This window comes from Jaculus jaculus, chromosome 5, assembly GCF_020740685.1.
Source record: "Jaculus jaculus isolate mJacJac1 chromosome 5, mJacJac1.mat.Y.cur, whole genome shotgun sequence".
Taxonomy (NCBI): Eukaryota; Metazoa; Chordata; class Mammalia; order Rodentia; family Dipodidae; genus Jaculus; species Jaculus jaculus.
Window position 1 is genome coordinate 18,384,595 of NC_059106.1, and position 27,634 is coordinate 18,412,228.

At 38.8% G+C, this 27,634-nt stretch overlaps 1 protein-coding gene across 1 annotated transcript in view; it reads left to right on the forward strand.

Annotated features, from left to right (window-relative positions):
• The first annotated feature begins 458 nt into the window (after nt 1-458).
• Nucleotides 459-27,634, forward strand: part of Actr3 (actin related protein 3) — a 51,799-nt gene continuing 24,623 nt past the window's right edge. The window contains exons 1-3 of the mRNA XM_004659728.3: nt 459-687; nt 14,767-14,822; nt 19,156-19,280. Coding sequence (XP_004659785.1) covers nt 644-687; nt 14,767-14,822; nt 19,156-19,280 — 225 coding nt within the window. The 5' untranslated portion in view covers nt 459-643. The remainder of the gene's footprint in view (nt 688-14,766; nt 14,823-19,155; nt 19,281-27,634) is intronic.

A 27,634-nucleotide genomic window follows, 5' to 3' on the forward strand; every position in this document is an offset into this window, starting at 1 on the left:
ATGGCTGCGAGACTCCGCTTCTATTTCTTCCTCAACCTAGCACAGAAGCAACTGAAACCCCAAGACGATGGATTAAAAAAAAACACAAAAAAAACCAAACCCACAAATAAACCAGAAATAGAAGCTCGGGCGGAGTTCCCCGAATCTACTTTGCCTTGAAAACTCGAAGCAGATTTTCCGAAAATCGGGACCGGAGCTACAGTCCACCGGCGCCCCTGCCGCCGCCACCCCGCGGCGCATGCGCAAGCACGCTCGTCCCGCCCACCCGGAAGCGGAAGTGGGAGCGCTCTCAGCCCGGGGCGTCGGCACCGGCGGCCATCTTGGCTTTCCGGCGAAAGGCGGCGCGAGGGGGGGAAAGAAGAAGAAGTTGTCGGGTGGGGGCGGGAGTGAGGAGGAGGGAAGGGCGAGAGCCGGGAGGAGGAGGCCGCGGCGGGGCAGGGCGGGGACTGCCTGCCTGCTAGCCAGCCCGGGTTGCGGAAGTGGTGGCCGCTGACCCAGCCTGCTGCTCTCTCGCTCCTGGCCTGGGCGTCCCCTCCCCGCGGACAGAGGGCGTCCCCGGGCTCGTGGATGGTCGCACAGCCTGCCGCTGTCCTGCCGCCCAATCCCTGGCCGCAAGCAGCAGCACGGAGCGAGACGGAGGAAGATGGCGGGGCGGCTGCCGGCCTGCGTGGTGGACTGTGGCACGGGGTACGCGGGGCCGGCGCGGGCTTGCACGGAGGCGGGGAGGACGGCGGCGGGCCGGGGAGGAGAAGGGGCGGATGAATGGGGCGAAGGCGCCCTTGGGCTCCGCGAGGGCTGGGGCCGGGCGCCGCGGTGCCCCCTTGCTCGGTTCCCGCGGGCCCCCCGCCCCACGCGCGACCCCTAGCCCAGGCCCTCGTCGCCCCGCTACCCACGAGGAGAGCCCGGGTCGCCTTGCTGGCCTCGCCTCCCCGGAACCTGGCTTGCAGTCGCCGGGCTCGGGGACCCCGGGCAGCGGCCTGGCGGAAGGGCGAGGAAGAGCAGCGCTCCTTCGGAAGGTTTTGTCACATTGCTGTGACAACTCCGGGTCCTGGGTGTGGGTGGGGAAACGGACTGCTCAGGCTCTGACCGTGGGCACCTAGGATGGGCATTGCATATAATAGACCCACCCACCTCTTTTCGACTCCCCTTTGGCGATCGTTTCCATCTTCCCCCGGTGTCTTAAAAAAATTTTTTTTAAACCGGTGAAGGGAGTCACATTTTAATTCGAGAAAGATGTCATGGGTTACTTCTCTGGCTTCAAAAAAAGTCCCCCCCCCCTCCCCAGTGAGCAAGCGCGCTGCAACTTCCTTAGTTTTGTCAAAGCCGCTTCCTGCTTTCAGGCTTTTATGGCCTTATAAGGTAGTTTTTCGTGTCCAACGTGAGCACATCTTATTACAACTTTAAAAATTAAGCAGGTTGCACAGTGGCTGTGTGACTGGTGCTAGCTAGATATCAGTTGGTTTGAACTCTGTCAATGTTCTTGTGTTCACAGAGAGGGAAGGGAAGGGAAGGTGCACTCTGGAAAATAAACTAAGGTCGTATACATTCATTCCCTGACAGCTGAAGCGAGGTAGAAAGGAATGTGTCTAGTCTGAAGTTCTTGTTTGTGATGGATATGACATGAAGCTTGTTAAAATAAAGGATAGCTGTAAAGTAGTTTTTTTTTCCGAGTAATAGACATTTTAGAGAGCTATAACACACCTTTTATAGTGACCTAGAGAGGAGACTGTATATCTCTAATGGAATTCTGGGCTGAAATATTAGAATTTCTTTGCAGGGGGGGGATGATGCAGGGGAACATATGCTGATTGCATCCCTTTAATCCCCCAAACAGCCCAGTTTCTGAAGGTAGGTAGGGGTGATTGCCAACTCTGCTTTCCCTTTATTAGTCATCATCTACCAGTTACAAAGATGCCTTTCCTCTTCACTACTTAGCATATAGAAAATTTCTGTCATTACCTTTATCTCTTACCTTTAGGACAGCGGCAGTTTCCAAGATTCTACTCAGGCTGAGGTTATCAATGGACTTTTCGTTAATTTCCCTTGGAAATACTAGCTTAGTGTAGCCATGGAATTTCTATATATTTCTTTTAATCCAGTTTAACTTTCTTAAACCTGTATGTATGTATGTGTATATGACTGATGAATAATTTTACGTTTAGGGTTAGATTTGAAGTAAATTCAGTGTCAGTAGGGCTTTTCAATTGTGTTGTTAGAATGACAAATACTACCACATTATACTCATTGCTATAGAAATCACTACTAGTGAAAATTGTCACCCTTATAAATAAAATGGTAACATCTTAAGTGGATTTTTAATGTGTGTTGTTTTCGCCTTTTGCAGTACAGTTTTGGTTATTTTTGAATGAGTGTATTATGTATCACATTGAGCCTAACTGTCCTTAAGTGACCTCTTTTCTGAAAGGGCAACCTTGAATTTTAAAATACATACTGAGTGAGCAGGAGTAGAGAGAGTGATTCAGTCTGTACCTAGGCTGTTTTTATTTTAATATCTCAGTCGCTTAATCATTACATTGTACATTAATTTCACTGCATAAGCAGAGATGAACTGGACATTTCTTACCTGAAAGGAACTGATTAGAAGGCCCTTTCTCTACTCAGTATGTCACAGCTGGAATTCCCAGTTTAGAATTTTACTTATTTTAGTTCTCAAGGGGATTTTTGGGTTTTCCAATTGCCTATTAAATGTACCTGGAAAGTTACACCTTCAAGGGTGTTTGTGCATAGAAGATAAGTCTTGTCAAGGACTCCTAAGATAACATCTCTAAGAATGGTCATAGCAAGGACTTTTGCATCTAAAAAAAATAACTATGGCTCCCAAGTGCAAACTATATCCATACAACTTATGCATTCCTTTTTATGTTTTAAAAGAATGCATTCATCTCCCAGGTATCTAATTGTAGTTACCACTTAGTGTAAGTGAGAAATTATAACCTGAATCAAGTGTGCATTCCAGTTCTGTATCGTTATAGAATTCAGGCAGTAAGTGGCAGTCTGCTGGATTTGTTGGTGGCCTTAGAAGTGGTAAAAGTTAGGACACATTAGACTTAATTTCAAAACGTTAGGTATCCTCCAGCAAAATTCAACATCAAAGAATCACCAATCATGAAAGAAAATACTCTCTCTGGATAGAATTTAGAAAGAAATTCCTCATATTGCTATCAGATGTACATACCTTTTTGGTATATATTGGAAAGGATTGTAGAATGGTAGATATTTGGGCAAATAGTTTTCCACTGACAGGGCTGGTTGCTTAAAAGCTAAATTACATGGGTTGGGAGCGTACCTTAGTGTAGTGTCATGCACAAGACCCTGGCTTAGTCCTCAGAAGCCTAATAAAGTAAATGACAGTTATGAGAAAAGCAAATTTTAAGGCATTAAAAAATGTAATATATAGTAAAGCATAAATTTTGTTTTGCCTTTTACTGTAGTTTCTCTAACATTCAAGGGACTTAGGGAACTCCTTATGTTTTTCAACAGTGTCTGGTTTGGTTACAAAGCTTTTCATTGTGAATTTTCTCCTCTTAACATGCATTTTGTTTTTCAGTGATAAATACTATTTTGGCAGATCATTTCCATTGATTGTAATAACAGGCTAGTTGCTTTATTTTGCAAAATCCTTGGAGAAATTCAGATCTAGAATGATAGGATTTTCTGACACTGACTTAAACTGTTTAGCAGTTTAAAAATGTAAGCATAAATTTTTTGTTGGAGTTGGTGAATGGGGAGTCTCCTTTATTCATTTGTGGCCAAATTCCAGAAGTTAGTACAGATAAGGATGATCTTGTTTGGAATTAGCAAGGAGAAGCCAGGTGGATGCAGGAAAGCATACCTGAAAAGTTCATTTTTCTTAGTGAGTTCTGTATATGTCTAACAGCCTGTCCCTGTAGCCATCTCCAAATGCAGAAACATTTGTGACACCTTGTTAACAAAAAATATTTCTTTGCATGTTATTTGATATGACAGGTTGCTGTTGAGAAGTGTTTGTGATTGCTATTTGTTTATGTATTAGTGTGTGTGGTGCATGTCTGTGTTTGTACACAGATGCATGCCCCTGTGCACATGTGTGTGCTGAGACCAGTGGAGAACTAGGTGTTCTCTGTCACTCTTCTGCCTGATTCTTTGAGATGGAGTCTCTCACTGAACCCAGAGTTGTTGTTTCTGGCTAGACTGATCAGTGAACTCCAGTGATTCTCTTGTATCTACTCCTCACAGGACTGGAGCTGTTAGAGGCTTATGTTGCTACATCCAGCTTTTTATTCAGGTGCTAGGGAGGTGGTCTCATGCTTGTGCAACATGCACCTCAGATTCTTTTTATTTTATTTAATTTTATTAGAGGTGTGAGAGAAACAGATAGAGAATGGATGTGCCAGGGCCTGTAGCCACTCCAAATCATGTGCCGTCTTGTGCATCTGGCTTTATGTGGGTACTGGGGAATAGAACCTGGGTCCTTAGGCTTTGCAGGCAAGCACCTTAACCACTAAGCCATCTCTCCAGCCCCACCTCAGAAACTGGTTTGGTTTTTTGAGGTAGAGTCTCACTCTAGCTCAGGTTGACCTATGTAGTCTCACGGCGGCCTGGAACTCATGGTGATCCTCCTGCCTCTGCCTCCCAAGTGCTGGGATTAAAGGCGAGCACCACTACACCCAGCTATCCTACCTCAGGTTCTTAATGTTCATTCAAGTCTTAGTTTCCCGCCTGCCAGCTTTGTGTTGAAATACGTATGTTGACTTTGGATTGTGTATGTATTTTCTCTAATGAACTTTCCAGTCTTGTAAAACAGTTCAGGATTTTTATTTTTTAAGAAGGAAAGGTTGTCTGGTGGAGAGCATAGTGACCAGGCTTTTTATTTGCCAGGTCCTATTTCACCCATGATAGTGATTTTTTTGCTTCATTTTATAAGTAGGAAAGAAACAGAATTTTAAAATATAAATTATTTTGTTAGTGTTAGTAAATTAGTAGGTAGTGGAGTTGCTTTTTGTGTGTTTCCATTGTGAGTTCTTTTCCTTTTTTGTTATATTGTGGGGATCCCTGAGCCTGTTTTAAGAACTGTATGTATGCATTGCTTTGTTTTTTGTTAGTAGAATTCTGTTTTCTGGTTTAAAGTGATCTTATAAAAGTAATTCTATCCATATGGGTTTGATTCACTTAATTAGTGAAATCTTTTGGTATTTTTTTTTTCTGGAAATGTAACTTCCTAAGCTATTTTGTTGTAACTTTGCTTGATAAGAGTGAATATCAAGAGTGAATATCAATGTAACTTTGCTTAAATTTAGTCTGATATATATATATATATATATATATATATATATATATATATATATATATATAAATATAATTTTCCCCCCTCTCTAGGGCTTCTCAGGCAATGATAGCAATCAGTTTGTAAAAGCTGTGTGTAAGTCCCTCAACCTGATCAGTATTAGTATACTGACTGTAGACAAGAAAAGTTAGGCTCTGAGAGATTAAGCTACTGCCTGATGTGTTGTAGCAAGTCAGAAGAGTGTGGCATCTTCCCCTTGTAAGGGATGAATGAACCTTTGACAGTTTCAATTTGATTTGAGGGGGATAACTTATGATAGTATAGAGACCCAAATCATGGTTAGTAACTTGAAGATGACTACAGGCAGCCAAGGAGATATACTGTTCATTGAGGCTGACTATACCCAGCAGGAAGCCAGTCACTCTTATTACAATGAAAATGATTAGTATAGTCTGCTCTTGTGACTCTTAATCACATAAGAGCTAAAATCATTAAATAAAGGTGGTAGATAAGAAGAAACTCTTCTCTGTTTTCTTTTTGTTTGCTTGCTTTTGTTGTTTGAAGCTGGCTTTCTCTCTTAGACACTTGGTAGCTCAAACTGGACTGGAACTCACTATATAATTCAGGCTGGTCTCAAAACTCACTGTGATTCTCCTTCTTTGACCTCCCAATGTCGGGGATTACCTAGCTGATATTGGCAGTTAATCAAATGTTAGGATATGTTCTTTTTAAACAATAATAACTATTTGTTGTGGTCAGGGAGTCAGGAACATTGCAGTGAACATCATATTTGAACTAGTCAGTGCAGAATATTTTATGGATTTTTGAATAGGAAGACATGTTCAGTTGAAAGGGAAGTAGGTCCCACTTGTTTTTAGCCTGACATACTGTATACTGCTTCCTTCCTGTGTGAATTGAAGTCTATTTAATGACATAACATGGATCTAGATTTTGTAATGTGCATTAACATTTTTGGGACACCTAGTCTAATTTAATGAAATAACATGGATCTAGATTTTGTAATGTGCATTAACACTTTTGAGACACGTGGCAAAGCTTTGATTGCAAACGAATTTTACTTGATAGGAAATGAAATAAAAATCTTCAGCTAGAGGAATGAATGTTAAAATAAGGCTTTTGGTACCTTTATAGAATGAAACGTAGTAGAAATATATGTAGAAGAGGTTTGAGATCAAGTTATAGGGCTGGATGCATAGAAGGAATTTAAATCTTCATTGAATGAGCAAATGAATGAATGAACAGATGGACAAACAAGAATCAGGAGTATAGTTTTGTTTGTTTTTGAGACACACTGTAACCTTCAACTATATAGCCAAGCCTGACCTTGAATTTGGGATTACTCATGTCTTCATATCCAAAGTTGGTTGGTTTTTGAGGTAGGGTCTCACAATAGCTCATGTTGGCCTGGAACTCACTCTGTAGACTAGGCTGGCCTCTGTCACAAGGGAGCCCTCTGCCTCAGCCTCCTATGTACTTTCATGCCCAGTTTCCTAGATGACTTATAAGTAGCCCACCAGCTTTGCAAGACCAGCTTTGTGGAAATTCTGTGATAGAATATTGACACTACTGATGACTGAAGATACACATTTGGGGAAGACTACCTCTTTTACTCCTTCCTCATGCTGGGAGTGCTTTGCAGTCAGTTGTGAGTCCAAGCTCTGCCACTTCCTACTTATATGATTTTGCACACTTGAAACTTGGTAGGTCTTATTTTTCCTACCTGAATCAGAAATCATAATACCCACCTTATTTATTTTAGTTTTATAATGCATTCAGTACACAGAGTCTAGCACACAGCAAGAAAACAGTCCAATTATAATCATCGGTTCCTTCTCTTTTTGAATTAATGTTCCTGAGAAAAGGAACACAATGTCTTGTGTCTGCTTATTTTTTAATCTCACACTGGCCTTGCTAATACAGTTGGATGTTATCAGTGTGTTTTTGCTGATTTAAGGGATGAGACTGAGGCTTAGCCAGGATTTAGACGCTGATTGTAGGATTCTAGATGGCATTATAAAGATTTCAAGATTGTGTTATTGAGACAATCAAGGGGTTAATTTTAGTAGCCAGCAGAATTGGAATTTATTGTTGAATTTTCAGTGATGCTTTCTAACTTAAAATAAAGCTAGTTAAAAAAAAAAATTCAAAGAGCAGAAAGAGTGAATATCAAATTTCTTTAAAACATGTGGGCATGTGATCCAGTGTCTTGAGCATCCTAGAGAATGAGTGAGCACATTTGGCTGGTGTTGCACCACCAGTCAGTCAATCTTTCCTTCATCCTGTTCTCTCAGAAGCCAAATCTCTAATCAGGAGAGTTGAGCTTAAAGTAGTGCTATGATTCCCTGTCCAACAGGTTCCAGTTCCCCTCAGTGAAAATAGTGTTGGCCTAGAGGCAGAAGTATTAATGGTTAAAATGTAGCTTCAAGCAGTAAGTGACTTGCAACAAAATTCCACTGATTAATAGAAGCTTTTGAATGCTCCCTGTAATTCTTTTAGAACTTGTAACCATTTTCTTAATGATACTACCTGTTTGTTCTAGCTACATGCCTGAAAAAGCAAGAACAAAGCCTGTAACTACTAACACTACAAAATGTAGAGAAGCTTACCAAGCACTTATATTCATGAACTAAACAGTGTGAGAAAGGTGATATTATTGGTCTGTTTTAAATTTGTTGATTTAAATAAGATAGTGATTAATATTACCTTGCATGTTGGTTGTTGTATAATTTTGGGCCTATACATCTTAAAACAAAGGATATGCGTGATTATTACTGGAGCAAAAAGACTAATGATGTTATTATATTTCTAAAAAGCTATTGTAAAATTTGATAATTTTATTTCAGAATCCTTTTCAATGTTGCTTTAAAATTAACTTTATTTGTACTTACTGCTAGCAGAAAGAAATAGCCATGACTTTGTGTAGTCTGTTTTTTTTTTTGTTTGTTTTGGTTTTTGAGGTAGGGTCTCTCTCTAGCTCAGGGTGGCCTGGAACTCATGGCGATCCTCCTACTTCTGCCTACTTCAGTGCTGAGTGCTGAGATTAAAGGCATGCACCACCACATCCTGCATTAGTCTGTATTCTTTTACCCAATTTTTCACCCCAGCACATACTTAATGTGTTTTGATACAGAGTATTCCATCCTTAAGCATCCTTCTGGATTTGATGCCTCTTGTCCTTGGGAAAGGATGTCTTTATGCTGTCATTAATAGTTAACATGAATCAGCCATTTCTAAATGTGGTATAAAAGCCCATAAGGAAAATTAGAGCACAAAAGACCTTACTTGGTTTAAGCTAGTTTCAAACTAAAAATCTCAGCTATGTTTTTTAGTATTGGTCTATAGTAGAACACAAATATTTACTTAAGTTGTAGAGATTGTTAGGTGTTTTTCTTTAACTATGTGATCATTAAGAAAAGTCAATTTAAGATAGTATTGAATGTATACTTGTGAAATTTGCTCTAGTGACTCATGTGAAGTGTCTATAATGCTTTCCATAACATTGCAGACCTGAGGTCTGGGGCAGTGGCTCAGTGGCAAAGTGCTTATCTACCATGCACAGGCCCCTAGATTCCATTCTAGCACCGCAGAGAATTCCAGAGCTGAGCATTTGAGAAGTAATTTAATCCACCATTAAAAAAATGTTTAGTTTTCATGTTTATATCATGTATACCTTTGATGAGAATATATTCAAGTTGTATATACTTTTTTCTCCCGATATTGAGGATTGAAGTAAGGGACTTGGGCATGGTAGGCAAGCATTCTACCATTAAACTGTATCACCATCCTTTAACCCAAACTGTATTGACAAAAGAAGTAGGTTCAGAGTTGAGAAATGTCTTTTAGGAATGTACCCAGTTACTAGTTGATATTACTGTTAAATTCTTTTAAAATCTTTATTGAGTTTGCAGTAGTTGAAATTTCTTCTTGGTAGTTGGAATAAAATAGTACATAGTATTTATAACTAAGGTAGTGTTATTTGAAGCCTGGTCCGGCTCATCAGATTTCTTTAGTGTTTTGTCTGAAGAATAATGTGGGGTACAAATTTTTAAAAATTGTGTTATTTTTAACATTTTATTTATTTGATGTGTGTGTGTGTGTGTGTGTGTGTGTGTGTGTGTGTGTAAGATAGAGAGATAGCTATGTAAATATTCTGGAGAGCAAACCAAGACCTCACACATTAGGTAACAACTTTACCACTAAGCTGTGTCCCAAGTTCTCTCTAGCATTTATTTATTTATTTAATTTGGGTGAATACTTTTCTTTTTTGAGGCAAGCCCAACAGACTGACCTTTGTTTTTAATGTGGGGGTAGGAGAGAAATGAATAAATTGGCATGCCAGTGCCTCCAGCCACTGTAATCGAACTCCACATGCATGCACTGTCTTGTACCAATGTGTGACCTTGTATGTCTGGCTTATGTGGGATCTGGAAAGTAGAAGATGGGTCCTTAGGCTTTGCAGGCAGATGCCTTAACTGTTAAGCCATCTCTCCAACCCAAGGGTGACTAGTTTGAGAGAGAGAGAGGGAGGGAGAGAGCAAGAGAGACAGACAGACAGACTTGTTATGTAGCCCAGGCTGGACTTGAATTTATAACCTTGCCACTCCTGTTTTCCCAAATATTTAGAATAGAGACATACACCACCTTGTCTGGCTTTAACATAACATTTTAAACCAAATTTAGAAAATTAGTTTTTCTTTAATCCAGAGATACAACAAGGAATATTTGGAGTATAGTCTATTTTACAAAGTAATTACATAAATTGAATATTTTGTTGTTTCTAAGTAATAAAACACTGGAAATAATGCCTGCTTTAGGAAGCTTACACATATATAACTAATGCAACCTACTATAATTCTGCTGGGCATGATAGTTTATGCCAGTACTCGCACCTTGGAAGGTGAGGCAAGTAAGGCAGGAAGTTTGCAGGTTCAAAGCCAGCCCCCAAATCAAAACCAAAACAGTAAAAAAGAAGAAAATTATATAAACATATATATGTGTGTATATATATAATATATATATATAACTATATATATATATATTTTTTTTTTTGAATGCCTTAACAGATATAAATGAGACTTTCTTGGAGTCATAGGCAAAAGGAAACTAACATTTTCTAAGGAGAATGGGAAAGGCTGCCTGATGGAAATGATATGATTTAAATGGCTGTTTAAGGTTGAGTGAAAATCATGGTAGGTAGAGATCAGGCTAATGTACCAGGTAAAAGAAGAGTGGGAAGAATGAAAGGGAGGTAGGAATATCTGGAATGTGGCACATGATGTAGTGAAGGAGCGATAGATTGTGGCACTTCATAACTGATACTAGCATTGAATTAAATTGAAGACAGCTATGGCGTGGGGTTGTGCAGACCTGTAATCCTAGCCCTCAAGAGGCTGAGGCAAGAGAATTACATATCTGAGATCAGGCTGCTTAGATAGGAAATCTCACAACAACAACAAAAATAGCAAAAAGGATGTGTTGGAGACTAATTAGAGAGATCTGAAAGTTTTTGAATTCTATACTTGGGTTATTTATGTTGTAGACAGTTTGCAAGGCCATGACTTATGAGAACAAGAAGCATGTATCTGCTGACTTCAGTCTGGTGACTTGTGATGGTAAAAATAAGTCACACGTGTACAGTGCATACTATATGCCAAACACTGTTCTAATTGCTTCCATATGCTAATTTATTGCATTCCCAATCCTATCAGGTAGGTACTGTTTTCTTTTATTGATGAGGGAACTGGTACTCAGGGCAAATTGCTTACCAAAGATCTCATGCTGTGTGATCATGATAAAATTTACCCTTTTATAATTCAGCACTCTTTAGATTATTCACAAGGTTATACAGCCATTCTCAGTTAGTTTGGGACGTTTTCAACACAAAAAGAAACCTAGACCCGTTTATAACCTTCTATTCCATCTACCCTTAACCTTGGTAAACATTACTTTCTATCTTTATGGATTTACCTATTTTTGGCCACTTCATAAATAGAAACATGTAATTTGTGGCCTTTTTTTTTTTTTTCCTTTTCTTTTCTTTTTCAAGGTAGGGTCTCACTCTAGCCCAGGCTGACCTGGAATTCACTATGGAGTCTCAGGGTGGCCTCGAACTCACGGCGATCCTCCTACCTCTGCCTCCTGAGTGCTGGGATTAAAGGCGTGCGCCACCATGCCCGGCTCTTTGTGACCTTTTTGACAGACTTCTTTCATGAGACAAATGTTGCTGCAATCTATGTTTTTAGAGGCGATGAACTGGTGTAGCAGCACAGGGGTTGGGAAAACCTGAAAAATCTTGGGAGAATTATTACAGGAATGGCTAGATGGATAGTAGTCCTATGGCAGAAACAATGTCATTCAGGAAAGGATATGTTTACTGCATACTTAGTAACTGTTATATCTTAAATTTTTGACAGCCTTATGAATTTAGGCTGCTATGAGCATGTTTGGGGACAGTGATATGTTTATATGATCCAAGCTAATCATTGGTAGAAGAAGCATCTATTACTTGTATCTGATTGTCTGACAGCCTAGCCCAGTAGAGCTGGGGCAGTTTAGTTTGGCATGGAACTGGCCATCTAGCACAGGCTTGCCTCAAACTTATGAGCCACAATACTCAGCTCATTCACACCTTTGTATTCTATGCCTCCCCCATTTCTCTCTAGATTTTAAGAGTTAGGCTTGAGAAAACTGGAAGAATGTTTTTTCTGTTGACATAGGCATCCAGGTTGTCCCCACTCTGTATTCTATCCATCGTTTGTGTAAGATTAAACATTTACTTCCATGGACTGAAAAAAAAAAAAAATGGAGGTCCAGAATTGGAAAAGCTTTCTAAATAGTTGGAGTTTATCCTTATATTTGCTACTCTACTTGGGTAATTTCCTTGCAAATTAGCCATTTTTATTCTAAGAGTTCCTAATACTGGATTGCTTTTTGGGTTTTGTTCTAGTATGAAGAAACTTTTTTTCTATACTGAACAAGTTTTTAAAAATATTTTTTTATTTATTCATTAGAGAGAATGAGGAAGACGTGACTCAAATAGAATCTAAGCAATATAGAAATTATACAGATACAAACCATTACTTAACAACTTGGAAAATATTAGGATTGTACTGATTTTGCTGGGGAGTTACTATGAAAATTAAATGTATCCAAAAAGTATTTTTTTGTTTTGGTCTCTTATTTTTATTATATATTTAAAATATACAACATGATACTGTAAATATACCTGGTGTAATATACCAACAAATTAACCTGTCCTTTACCTGGCAGTTACGTTTTATTTATGTGTGATAAGAATACTCAGTAGCTCCTTTAGGAGATTTCAAATATGTAGTGCATTACTACTGACTGTAGTTACCAAGCTGTTCCTCACCTCTGTAGTATTTATCATCTCACAACAACATGTGTACTTTCTGATCTGCATCTCTCCATCCTCTCCATCCCATCTCAACTACCATTCTCTAGTGTTTTCTAAATGTGACTTTTAGTTCATCTTTTATTTTCCATAGCTTACCTTTGATATACAGAAGTATGGTTTTCTTTGTGCTTATCTGCTTTGAGTTTTCTCAGTCCTTTTACTAAATTGGGAAAGTTCTCAACCACCTCTCCTAAAATATATCACTTGGCATTATCCAATGAATCACTGAGGTCATTCCCTCTCTCTCTCTCTCTATGTTTAACCCTCTCCTTTCAGAGTTACTAATTTCTCCTGTTCTCTTGCGACAAACCCAGTCACTGCCATTGTGCTGTTATGTTTATTCAGTGATTTTCTTTTTATAATGTGATACTGTGTTTTTTACCTTTAGTATTTCACTTGTCCTTTGTGTAATTTTCATTTTGTGGCAATTATTCTATCAAATAGAAGAATTGTACTGGTATTAAATACAGGTAGTTTCTTGTTTTACTCATTATAGTAGTCAAAGTTCTTAATCTATCTGATAATTCTCGCATTTGGATCACTTTGGGATTGCCTGGCCTAATAGGTCACATCCTTGTTTTTCGTATATGGATCTTAATTTGAGCTGATTATGGAGTACCTCAGTACTCAGCTCAAAAATTCAGAAGATCTTACAACTGTTTTAATCTGCTGGGCCCTTTAGGAACTATTTTATAGTAATAATCTTGAAGAAACCAACAAGATTGTACTCTTATCTTGTAGGCAGTAGATTATCTTTCGAAGAGGTTTTAGTTAGGCAGTGATTTCTAGAGATTACTTTGTTCTGCTTTCAAAGATCTTAGAATTCAAAGCAAGACATCCTGTTTTAGAGTATTTTGGTTTTAACAGTTTCAGATTATCTGTGTTAAGTGTCTTTGGTATGGTGTGTTCAGTTGCAATTGTAAATCATATATTTCAGGCTCCTCTTCCTATTAGCAACCTATGCTGTTTTAGGTATGGTTTTATAAAAATCTTGTCTTTTTTTTTTTTTTTGGAAGGTATCCCATTCCTGACACTGAAATTTTCTAGTAACAATCCCTATCTTCTAGGCACACATTCTCCACCTTCACTCAGATAGGTCTGTCCAAACTCTCTCTCTCTCTCTCTCTCTCTTTTTTTTTTTTTAACATACATATTACTGGCTAGTAAAGAAGTAATCTTCCATATGGCCATCTCTCCAGCCCTTCTCCATTTCTTTACTGCTACACAATATACCATTTTAAAATCTTCCCCTTTTAATGGGCATTTCCATCTCTTCTTATTACAAGCAAGATGGTAGCAGATTATCTTACTATATTTTATTTCACACATGTGCTGACATTCCTAGGTTCAGTTTCTGAAGTAGAATTCTTTTCAAAATCTATGGACATGAGGCTGGGAAAATAGTTCAGTGGGTTAAGTACATGGTACAGATAGCTAGTCTAACCTAAGTGCTTAGTTCTAGGCCATTGTCTCACAAAGGTAGATGATATTTCCTGAGGAATGTCATCTAAATTGTCCTCTGGCCCCTGTGTGCACACACATGCAAAGAAAACAAGAAGGCACTCTGGGCATTTCGTCTGAGGGTATAGCTCAGTCATAAACACTTTACCTAGCATGCTCAAGGCACGATGGACTTAGGCCGTAACTCAACACACACACACACACACACACACACACACACACACCCCAAACAAATAAAACCAAAGCTGGGTATGGTAGTGCATGCCTTTAATCCCAGCACTCAGGAGGCAGAGGTAGGTAGATTGCCATGATTTCAAGGCCACTGTGAGACTACATAGTTAATTCCAGGTCAGCCTGGGGTAGAGAGCAGGACATTACCTTGAAAAACCCAAATCAGTCAATTCAAATCAATAGGCCAAAAACAAAATTATGGTCATTTATGATTTTGATATAATTTCAAATTATAGATGTTATATGAACTTAAGTTGGAATGTTATATACAATGAAATTTTGCTTAATAACATAGGAATCTAAGAGTATTCACTAAAGTATTAGTAAAATTTTATAACTTTTTTTTTTGCAGGTATACAAAACTAGGATATGCTGGAAATACAGAACCACAGTTTATCATCCCATCCTGTAAGTATTTCTTTTCATTTACAAATTAACTGATTTAAAGATTTTCCACATAGTCAAAGTAAAATAAGTAACCATGTTTGCCATTCCATCAGAATCAGCCCTTAGGAATGTGTGCCAGTTTGTAGATGTTTTTATTTCTGTATCTCTGGACTATTGCTCTGCTATGTATACCAGTTCTAGACAGCATCTTTTTAAGGGAAACAGAACAACAGAAAATAGGCAAAGGAATGGTAATTGAGTATTTTCTGCTTAGAGGCTATTGCTGTTGCTAGTTTCTGGGCCTAACTTTCCCTGCATACAGCTAGAGCCTGTCCTTCGGTTTATGCACGTGGTGGTTGTAGGACCTGTCCTTGTGGACATTCCCAGTGACAGCTCATGCTAAGATGAAGACAGCATGTCACCTTTGAGATAACAGTCTCAGTAGCTTATTAGTTTTCTAATATCCATAAGCATACTGTTTTTTTTTCAGACTGTTTTTGTTCTGTTAAAAAAGTATTTATTCACTTGAGAGAGAGAAAAAAAGACTTAACAGATCGATGAACAAATTCCAGGTACATGTGTCACTTTGTGCGTCTGGCTTTACATGGGTACTGAGAAATCAAACCCAGGCAGTCAGATTTTACAAGCAAGTGACTCTACATCTCTCTAGCCCCTTGTTTTCTATTTTTGTTAACCTTATCTTTAATACCAGTTGTGTGTTAGTAATTTTTGTTTGCTTATTGTTTTGTTTTTTTTTTGAGGTGGGTCTTGCTGTAGTTAACACTGATCTAGAACTTAACTATGTCGGACTGATCTACAACTTAACTATGAAGCCTGTGCTTGAACTCACGGTTATCATCTTACTTCACCCTCCCAAGCACTGGGACTGATGTTGTATACCACCATGCCCACCAAGTTTATTATTATTATTATTATTTGTTTTTTAATTGTCACATTGGTTGGTTAGAACTTCTTTATTAGTATAGCTTAACCTAACTATACTATTGTACTTTTTAAAATTTTTTGGTTATTTTTATTTATTTATTTGAGTGCAATAGACAGAAAGAGAGAGAATGGGTGCCCCAAGGCCTCTAGCCACTGCAGATGAACTCCAGATACATGCGCCACCTTGTACATTTGGCTTATGTGGATCTTGGGGAATTGAGCCTTGATTTGGGGTTCTTACTCTTCACAGGCAAGCACTTAACCATTAAGCCATCTCTCCAGCCCAATTCTTGTATTTTAGATTTTCAAATAATTCATCTTTTTTGGGTAGATTATACTGATAACACTTCTTATCTATTTGTTCTACTGCCATATTGTCTTGTGTTGTATGATAAACCTTTTTAGCCAATGCTTATGGATGCTGTGTGCTAGTTCAATTTTAAGAGCATCACTAATTTTTTTGTAGCAATATTTGACTAAATATATTCTTATAATATTGTTCATTTATGGAAATAAAAAGGAAATGCAGAAATGAATATTTAGAATTAGAAACTGATCAGGGTTCAAAGTCAGTGCAGTGGAGAAAGAGTAAAACATTTTGCCTCAGACTACAAGGTATTTAGTCTCAATTGGACACTGAATAGTTTCGTTTTGGGTCGTGAGGATATTATTTTTTAAAAAATTTTTAATGTATTTATTTGAGAGCGACAGACACAGAGAGAAAGACAGATAGAGGGAGAGAGAGAGAATGGGCGTGCCAGGGCTTCCAGCCTCTGCAAATGAACTCCAGATGCGTGCGCCCCCTTGTACATCTGGCTAACGTGGGACCTGGGGAACTGAGCCTTGAACCGGGGTCCTTAGGCTTCACAGGCAAGCGCTTAACCGCTAAGCCATCTCTCCAGCCTGTGAGGATATTATTAAATGTGTGAAATATGATAGGCTGAGAAAATTCTCTAAAAGAGAAGTGCACTTAGGGTATATGTGCATACCTGTACAAATACACATTTTTTTTTCATTTTCTGAAAACTTGCTTGATTTTTATACTTATCATTTTGTAATTTACTTTTCTAGGAATTGACTATATGTAAACTTAACTTAGGCTTCTGCTTAAATCTGATACTTTTAAAAAATCAAGTATATTTTAGATGACTCATGGAAGTAGTTCATTAATGTGAATCTTGTGGATTTAGTTTAGTGATATTACTGCTTCCCTGCCCTTTGAGTTAGAGAATGGCCTCAAGCTCACTATGTAGCTAAGGATAGCCTTGAACTTGTGATCCTCCTGTCTATATCTCTAGAGTACTGAGATCACAGGTATGCACATCTTGGCTGGTTTATGCAATACTGAGCATCAAACACTGGGTGTTCTATACCCTAGCCCTTTGTATTTTATTCATTCATACACACACACACACACACACACACATACATATACATACATACATACATACACACATTTCTGTACTAAAGAACAAGTTCACTGTTATTTATATTTTTTTCTCCACAGATATATATCAATATGTTGACTTTTTTTTTTCTATTTTAAGAATTTTATGACTGGTGTTGGCTTGATGCTGGCTAATGTAGATGTTCTGTGGGCTAGTACTTGAGCTTAGCTACAATTGTGTTTAATGTTAGACCATTGTGTACACTTGCATTATCTTGGGTTCCTAAGTCTGTTATAACAAAATGCCAAAAACCCAGTGGTGAGTGGCTTATATCGAGATGCTTAAACTCCTGGAGCCAAGGGGTAAGTAAGGGTCATGCTCGTGCTAATGGAGCTCTGGTCTAGAACCTGTGCTGTCTCTGTCCACACTTCCTCTTTTGTAAGGGGTCTTAACTATGCTAGATACAGGGCCATCACAGTAACTCCATCCCTATTTTCAACTCAAAAGTTCCTATTAAGGTTACGTTGTGAAATTCTGGGTATCAAAGCATCAATATAATTTACTCCAAGTAATGCTAATTCTGTGCTCACTTAATTTGTAACATCTGAGACATTTTGTTGTGGTTGTGATTGGGATTATTACAGTGTTGCTACCATGTTCTGTGTTGTTTCTGTTCACAAAGAGCTTAGTTTTTGTTGGAGGCCCTTATAACCTTTATCATTTGGACCTTGGGATCTCATCTCATTTAGATCCATTCTTTGTTTCATCTCTCTGCCAAAATGTTCATTCTAAGTTTTCATTCTCTGACGAGAACTTACAGCATGCTAGCACTTCTCTGCATACTGGGAGCTGAGTTTTGACTTTTGAGCTCCCCCCATTCAGCTTCAGTGCTGCAGCTGCTGTGTTCTTAGTCAGCAGACACAGACATTGCCTCTGGCTGTCACTAATAAGTACAGGCATGTCTCCTGGAAAGCCAGTGGAGATAGTGTGACGTTCTTTCACATGTCTATGTTTTCCAGGAAATGTACTGTGAACCATCTGGATATCTAGGTACAAAATATAAATTGCTGCAGAGATTCTCTTACATGGAGTAGAATGGATTTATAACTTTGTTCCTTCAGTTATTCTTAAATGAAAGAAACAGTAGAATGTCAGATCACTTTAATTTTGTTCACATAATTATTGTGAAAGAAAAGCTGCTTAACTTGAAAAATTCAAAAAAATCGTAATTTAATTTAAAAGCACATAACTGGTTTTGCCTCTGGAAATATACTTGAGACTTGTGAAATTATGTAAGTGATTATTGTGAGTTTTTCCTAAATTAATTGAGAAAATTTTATGTGATGAAATTTTAACAGATTCCTAGTACATCTAAATCACTAGACCATTGTAATGATACAGTAAAGATAGGAAGAAAGATAGTGTTTAAAAGTTCTTGCAGATTTCCTCTTTTCAGTTGTTGGTGGTTTGTACTAAGTATATATTGACTTGGTGGTATTATAATTTAAAGCTCAGGCTTGGTGTTACAGTCCTGTATTCCAGTCATTTGAGAGGCTGACACAGGAGCATCCCAAGCCTGCTTTAGGACTTAGTAAAGCTCTATCTCAAAAAAAAAAAAAAAAAAAAAAAAAAAAAAAAAAAAAAAAAAAGGGTTGGTGATACAGCTTAGTGATAGAGGATAAGCCTACTGTGTATACATGAGGCCCTAGCCTCGGTGCCCAGTGTAAAACTACAACACACACACACTCAGAGTCAACTTTACATAGTTTTTGGAAGTATAACTGAAACATTGCTATAGTAGTTCCTTTCCTTGGTATTTGCACTTGAGACCTCTCTCTCAATGGCAATTGAGGCTTCATTCTGTAAAATGAAATTGTCACAGGTTTCTTGTGACTGTTGTTCAATAGTTTTCTAGTTATACTAGTGGATATAACATTTTATAATAGAAAAAGGACAAGTTAAAAGTGTGTCTTTTTTGAAGAAATGAAATTTTTGAAATGTACAAATAACTTATTTTCAAGGTATTGCTATTAAGGAGTCAGCCAAAGTAGGCGATCAAGCTCAGAGGAGGGTGCTGAAAGGTGTTGATGACCTAGACTTCTTCATTGGTGATGAAGCAATAGAAAAGCCTACGTATGCAACAAAGGTATGTTTCTATGGTTGATGTAAGTAAGTAACATTTCTCTTACAAAAATTAGTTTATTCAATGATTATGCCCTATGGCATTTCACTCTGTTACAGACCTAGCACTCTCATCCTTTTAGCCACAGAAATTTCTTCTTCCCTATGTCTTTGATTCCCTGCACACACCTGCCCAAGGAAAACATCCAGCTATTTAAGTGGGCAAATTGACTTTTCTGTACTCTCCGGATGTCACGGCCTCAGTGGGGTGGGCTTTGCTGTCACAACCACATTGACTCCAGAGTGGCCTCCTTCTTTTTCCAAGTATTTGTCATTTCTCTTTCAAGGTTAGGTCACCTGGAATACTGTTCTTTCTCTGTTCTTATTCTAGTTTTCCTCTTTTACTTCCCTGCCTTTTCTCTCTGTTTCTTCACTGAGATATAATTTATACAGTCAACTGTGTAAGTCTTCATTGTACAGTTTCAATTTTTGTGACTGATAATACTAGTTTTAGAATAAATTTAACAAACTTGCTTTGTTCATGTCCACAACCAGCACCCTAGTCTTCTCGAAAGGAAAGTCCCTCTGACCACATCCATCTTGATTTTGATGTTGACCTTCCCTAACCTGGCATACTTTCTCCTTGGCACTTCTTCCTTCCCTTCCTTCATACTGTATTTGTTAATGGGAACCACCATCTACATAAACATTGGCAATTTTGCTGTGTACTGAGAATACAGTGGTAAGAACAACAGCTTTCTTCCCTGACTTTTTAAGGCTACTTATAGTGTAGAAGAAAGGGAGACATTGAAGAAATTACAAATGTTAACAGGGTTAGTAAGAGGAAAGCATAGGATTTTCGGGACCTGATATCATAGGAATAGCTCACCTCTTTAGGAATATAGCACTCCTGGGGAAATAAATGTTTTATTTTTGTTTCCTGAGGTAAGCCCAACAGACTTCCATATTTTTTTTTATGCAAGCAAGCAAGAAAGAGAGGGTGAGGGGAGAGTGAATTGGCACATCAGGGCTTCAGCCACTGCAGCCAGACTCCAGACACACGTGCCTGCCATCTTGTACCCAGGGGTGACCTTGCATGCTTATGTCACCTTGTTTGTTGGGCTTATGTGAGACCTGGAGAGTAAAACATGAATCCTTAGGCTTTGCAGGAAAGTGCCTTAACCACTAAGCTATCTATCCAGCCCAGAATAAATTAATCTGAGCCTTGTCGAATGAAACAGAGTTAGCTAGGTGAGACATGCAGGCAACCTTAGGCGAAGAAGCCATATATTAGAGGCTTTCAAAGGTGAAGGACAACACAAACCAGTGAGGGTAGCATAGAGAAAGAACTACAGAGACCCCATAGCTAGGCCAGGAACTGTAACCCAGAAGCAATCACAGGTCTGCCTTTGCTTGTTGGATTAGGTCTGTGTTGTGTTTAACTCTGCAGTGTTACTCAGTGACTTAGCTTTCTGCATTTGAATTTATGTATCTGTGTGGGAGCATTCTTAGTACTGCAGGGTTTCTCTGACCTTAACCAGGTAAGAAACTGCTGCAGTTCTTTCAATAATGACAAGTTGTTTGAGGGAAGTACTGTGATTGTGGAAACGCGAGCGACAGCATGGGTGTCATTGACTTAGATGACCATGGTGGCAGTGGGGAAAGAGAAATGAGGACTCTGTGCCCATGTTCACACATATATGCATTAAAATTTTATTATAAAAATATTAAAAGACCCCAGTATGCCCATCACTTAGTCCTGACAGCGACCTACCTGTAGATAATCTTTTTAGTTCCTTTTTCTCTAACGATTATACAGTAAATCACAAGTACTTATCTATCTCCTCATCATGTAAACCTAATATCTAGTTAATCCATGGTAAATTTCTGTTTAGTTCCTATGTTGGTAAACCTCATTGAATATATATTAAAATAAAATTTAGTCATTGGACTTTGTTAAGTCTTTTGATCCATAGTTCTCTGTATATGTATTTTATCTTTTTTCCTTACTATTTTCTTAAAGAAAAATATGTAGTTGTCAGTTTCCATATTCTGGGTTCTAATAACTCATCACATCCTCATTGAGTCAGTTAACATGATCTACCATTTCTTAGGTTTTTTAATGTAAGTTATTTATTTATGAATGAGAAGGAAGGAGAAAAAGAGAGATAGACAGAAGAAGAGGCCGATAAAATAGGCGTGTCAAGGCCTCCAGTCACTGTAAATGAACTCCAGACTACCTTGTGCATCTGGCTTATATGGGGCCTGGGGAGTCAAACCTAGGATCTTAGGCTTTGCATGCAAGTGCCTTAACCGCTAACCTCTCCAGTCTACTACTTAGGCATTTTTGCTATACAACGGTATTTAAAAGTGAAAGTCTGATATAGAAGTACATGAAGGTTTTACCTTTTTAAAAATTTATTTTATTTTATTTTTTATATTTTTGGTTCATTTTTATTTATTTATTTGATAGTGACAGAGAGAGGGAGAGAGAGAGAGAGAGGCAGAGAGAGAATGGGCGCAGCAGGGCTTCTAGCCACTGCAAACGAACTCCAGACACATGTGCCCCCTTGTGCATCTGGCTAACGTGGGTCCTGGAGAATTGAGCCTCAAACCGGGGTCCTTAGGCTTCACAGGTAAGCACTTAACCACTAAGCCATCTCTCCAGCCCGGTTTTACCTTTTTTTTAAAATTTTTAAAATTTTTATTAGCATTTTCCATGATTATAAAAAAAATCCCATGGTAATTCCCTCCCCACCCCCCAAACTTTCCCCTTTGAAATTCCATTCTCCATCATATTACCTCCCCATCACAATCATTGTACTTACATATATACAATAGCAACCTATTAAGTACCCTCCTCCCTTCCTTTCTCTTCCCTTTATGTCTCCTTTTTAACTTACTGGCCTCTGCTACTAAGTATTTTCATTCTCACGCAGAAGCCCAGTCATCTGTAGCTAGTATCCACATCTGAGAGAGAACATGTGGCGCTTGGCTTTCTGGGCCTGGGTTACCTCACTTAGTATAATCCTTTCCAGGTCCATCCATTTTTCTGCAAATTTCATAACTTCATTTTTCTTTACCGCTGAGTAGAACTCCATTGTATAAATGTGCCACATCTTCATTATCCACTCATCAGTTGAGGGACATTTAGGCTGGTTCCATTTTCCAAGCTATTATAAATTGAGTAGCAATAAACATGGTTGAGCACATATTTCTAAGGAAAGTGTTTTTATTTATATATTTGAGAGAGAGAGGAGGGGTCGAGAGAATGGGTGTGCCAGGGCCTCCAGCCACTGCAGACATACTCCAGATACATGTGCCACTTTGTGCATCTGGCTTATGTGGGTCTTGGGGAATTGAACCATTGTCCTTTGGCTTTGCAGGCAAGTGCCTTAACTGCTAAGCTATCTTTCCAGCCCAAGTTTCACTTTTAAAAATAAAATGGATATTTAAGGACTAACAAGGAGTGATGAATGATTACTGGTGGTAACTAGGTGTAGTAATTGAGTTTAATTTCTAGTTTCCATGTAGTCTTGTTCCTGTCTCCTGAGATTAGGAACATTAGAACATTTGGGTGGTGTAGAGAAGAAAGGATGTTACCTGTGAGACATCTTGACGTATAGCTGGACAGTCCTAAATGTGGTTTTTGAACTCAGAACCTGGTAGTTACAGACAGATTAGGAAGGTCATCAGTTACCTTGGGAGGTGAATGCAGTTACCTAAGGGTGGATGTAGTATGAGAAGAGCCTAGATGGTATGTAGAGATAAGCAGTGTACCATATCAAGTAAGATACAGAGTAAGTTGAGTGCATGTATCATTTGCTGTCTTTGATTATGAGGAGATCCTCCCTGACCTTTGTATAGCTTCAGAAGTGTAGTCCACTCTAGAAAGCAGGTTTATGAATAGTAAACCAGGAAAAGATGACAGTAAATGTCCAGTTCCATGAGGTTTGGACTATGACTAGAAGGGGGAGGTATCTAAACTAGAAAGGGGAGGTATTGGATGAAAGGACAAGCTATGTGATTAAGATGAGATTCGTTTGAAAATGCTTTAAACTCATTAGTAAAAAAATTAAAAGGAAAGGTGGGGCAGAATTAATGACTCCCAGGAAGCTAAAGGAACAGAGTTCAGATCATCAATTTCATATGAGGAGTATCTCTGATAGTAGAAGTTCCACAGATTGGGTGAAGTGAGGTTCGATTTATGACTGTTAGGTTCCCCTTTGTGAGTAAAGGACATTTGGCATTTTACTGCTGCTCAGAGACACTGTTCTTGGGAGAAGGTGAAATCAGTGAGGTCAAGAAAGTAATGAAAGAGTAAAGATGAGCCAGGTGAGCAGAGAGAAATGAGAGAGAGAGGGAGGGAGGAAGGAAGGGAGGGAAAACTGGTATGCCAGGGCCTCCACCCACTGCAGACGAACTATAGATACATACTCCACTTTGTGCATCTGGCTTTACATGGCTACTGGGGAGTCAAACCCATGTCATTAGGCTTTGTAGGCAAGCCATCTCTCCAGCCCTGACATTTAGGGTTCTGATCGTAATAAGGAAAACAGTTGATCCTGTTTCAGACAGTTTAGCACACCCAGGACCACCGTAGGGTCTCCTGATACCTATTTCATTTTAGACAACTTAATGAGAACTTTAAGGCTCATAGCATGAACTCCTCCATGTTTACTTTTATTGCTTAAGCCACCTGCCGATCTCAATCTTGGTGCTTTCAGTGGTAGTGTTGTAAAAGTAAACAAATCAGTTACCAAGGATTAAAGGCAGCTTTTTCTTAGAGGCTGTTACAGAAGACCTAGGACATATCAACACTGTATCATTCTGTGTATCTGCAGACACCATCTTAGAAGAGCTGAGTTGTTTATCCACCTACCTACATAATATTTTCAGTATTCTGGGAACAGACAAGTTTTTACTGTAGGATCATAACAGGTTGAGTTTGGGTAGATAGACCAGCAAAGGGAAATGTGAAATCAAAGGTCACTGGTGAGGTGTAAACTCTGCAATGTGTTTGATGACTAGGGAATCTTAGAACAGTGGAATGACGATCTTAATTGTAATCAGAGATGTGTATAGAGGTGGTGTCGTGTGCGAGAATAAGGAGCTGTGATCAGACGAGGAGTGCACTTGCATTTCAAGCATTGAGAGGTGATCAGGAGATCTAATCTGGTCAAAATGGAAAATCATGGAATGAGATGAAGTCAGTGAGCTAAGCGCAGTGGTTCCTTTCCACTGCTTCTCTCCCACACCTTTTTAAATCTTTGAATTGGTACAGAGAAGCCAAAGCAATAAAACTTGTCCAACTTTATCCTGTCTCTGTCCTCATCAGCTTAGCTATTGCTTTTTAAATGAATTTCAGCATATTTGCTCTTTGTTAAGTCAAATTATATGAAAAGTCCTTAGCGTTTTTTTAAGGTTTTATTTTTATTTATTAGAGACAGAGGGAGAGAGAAAATGGGCATGCCAGGGCCTCTAGTCATTGCAAACAAACTCCAGATGCATGTGCCACCATGTGCATCTGGCTTATGTGAGAACTGGGGAATCGAACCTGGATTCTTAGGCTTTGTAGGCATGCGCCTAAACCGCTAAGCCATCTCTCCAGTCCTTAGCATTCTTTGATTTGTCTTTGTTCAAGGAATCACTCCATTCTCTTCCTAACATAGACCATCAAAAAAAATTTATTTATTTATTTATTTATGTTTTTCCAAGGTAGGGTCTTACTCTAGTACAGGCTGACCTGGAATTCACTATGTAGTCTCAGGGTGGCCTCGAACTCACTGCCTCCCAAGTGCTGGGGTTAAAGGCTACCATGCCCAGCTAAAATTTTTTCTATTGTCATTGATTCTACCTTTGCTGACACTTGAAATGCTAGTATTCCTTAAGTACCCTCCCTTTCTTACCTTTCCCACACTCTTCCTCTCAATAATTTTTCCAGTGTGTTGGTATAATACTCTAACTCAAAATTCAATTTGTTTTGTCATTTCCCTGCTTTAAAGTTTCCACAGCAAGCCAGGTGTGATGGTGCACGCCTTTAATCCCAGCACTCGGGAGGCAGAGGTAGGAGGATCGCCGTGAGTTCAAGGCCACCCTGAGAGTCCATAGTGAATTCCAGGTCAGCCTAGGCTAGAGTGAGACCCTACCTTGAAAAACCAAAACAAAACAAAATTTCCACAGTAGCCTACTTATAGAATACAACCCAAATGCAAAAGCACACAAGCTTTATGAGGATCTTTTTTTTAAATCTAAAATAGGTTATAACCCTTCCTCTCAGGCTTTTACCATATGTACTTTAATTTTTTAGTTTTTTTTAATTGGTGTATTGTGCTGAGTTTTATTATTTTTTTCTATTCTTTGTTGACATGTCTCCCTCCCCCCCTACCTTGCCCCTCCAACCCAAGAAAAAGAAAATAAAAACAAGGGCTAGAGAGGTGGCTTCGCAGTAAAGGAGCTTGGTGGCAAATCCAAAGGACCCAAGTTCTGTTCCCCAGTACCCATGTAAAGCCATCTAGTACAAGGTGGTACGTGCGTTTGGAGTTCATTTGCTGTAGCTAAATGTCCCTGCATACCCATTATCTCTCTTTCTTCCTTTCTCTCTTTTACTCTCAATAATAAATAAATAAAATCTAAAAAACAAAACAAAATGAAAACAAAAACCTGAGATCTTTATTTTAAGACTCAGATAGGGCTTTCTCATTGGAGTTTTCCTTCATAAGCTAGTGTGGTTGGTCATTTGTTCCTGGGAATTTTATTTCTTTACAGTACATGAAGAATTATAATGTGCTGATTGTGGTGGCAGACACCTAATCCCAGCACTAGGGAGGCTGAAGCAGGAGGATCAATAGTTGAGGTCAGCCTGGGCTATATTGGCAGTGTGAGGACAGCTGATCTACACTATAGCAAGACCCTGTCTCAAAACCAAAACCAACCAACCAAATAAAAATCTACAATGAAACATGTGTTTATGTGTACTTTGTTCACTAGAATGAGTTTTTTGTACCAATAGTTCATATTTGGTGTAGTGTGATAATTGATGAAGTAACACTTGGAATATTTAAATGAGTAAACTTCATTAACATACAAAATGAATGATAAGAGTACATTATTTCCTTCCCTAAAGCAAACTGAAGACTATAAGTCTTTTGTTCTTTTGAGACACTATCTATCTCTATAGCCCAGTGGGTTCAGGATCCTCTTGTCTCAGCTTACAGCTATCTTAAAGCCATTTACATCATTAGGATCTAGCACCACAGGATATTGACCTTTTTACTCATTTATCCTTAGGTGTTGGATGTATTCTGTGTTTATATAAGGACACTTACTGCAAAATACCAAGCTTTTCAAGGCATTTAGGATCTCAGTAACTTTTTACAGTGCATGTATGTAGCAGTTAAGTAGCTAGATTAAGTTTAAATAATATAGTATTAATATTTTAAAGTACTTAAATTGAAAAAAAAATTTTTCTTTGTTGTTATACCATTAGTATGCTGTGGTCCGATGGTCCTTATACACTTACTCAAACATGGAGTCAGAGTGGATATTGTTACTTTTGTCTTGTTTACATGGCTAGTTTTTGTGCATGATGCTTTTTTTTTTTTAAACCACCAACAACTGAAAGCCCAGATTTTTATTTTATTTTTTTAAATCTTTTTTTTTTTTTTTAATTTGAGAGCGACAGACACAGAGAGAAAGACAGATAGAGGGAGAGAGAGAGAATGGGCGCGCCAGGGCTTCCAGCCACTGCAAACGAACTCCAGACGCGTGCGCCCCCTTGTGCATCTGGCTAACATGGGACCTGGGGAACTGAGCCTCGAACCGGAGTCCTTAGGCTTCACAGGCAAGCGCTTAACCGCTAAGCCATCTCTCCAGCCCAAGCCCAGATTTTTAAAGCGTTGTTGCCATGGAATGGAATATAGCATTATACTGTGTTGAAACTGAACTCTAGCCAAGTACCTCATGCAGCTCTAACTGATGCTCTCTCCAAGGGAAATGTAAAATCCTTGTGGGAATCATCCTTGCAGACTGTGCTGTAATAAACTGGGATGCCCCAGCATAGTTTGGGAACATGACTTTATGCAAATTTACATGACCTTTCTTATAAAATCTATGTGCTTAATTTTTATCTTATCCTAGCATATACTTACAAGGATATTTTACCTGCTTTTTAATTACTGCTTTGAGATAGAGTTTTACATGTTGCCCAGGGTGGTCTCCAACTTGTGGGCTTAAGCAGTCCTGCGTCAGCTTCTTGAGTAGCTGGGACTGTACACGTGTGCCACTGTGTCTAACTACCAAGTGTTTTGTAGATTATGTTTGCAGCAGACATTAGTTAATAAGCCAATAAATTAAAAATTAAGGGAATTGTGATATACT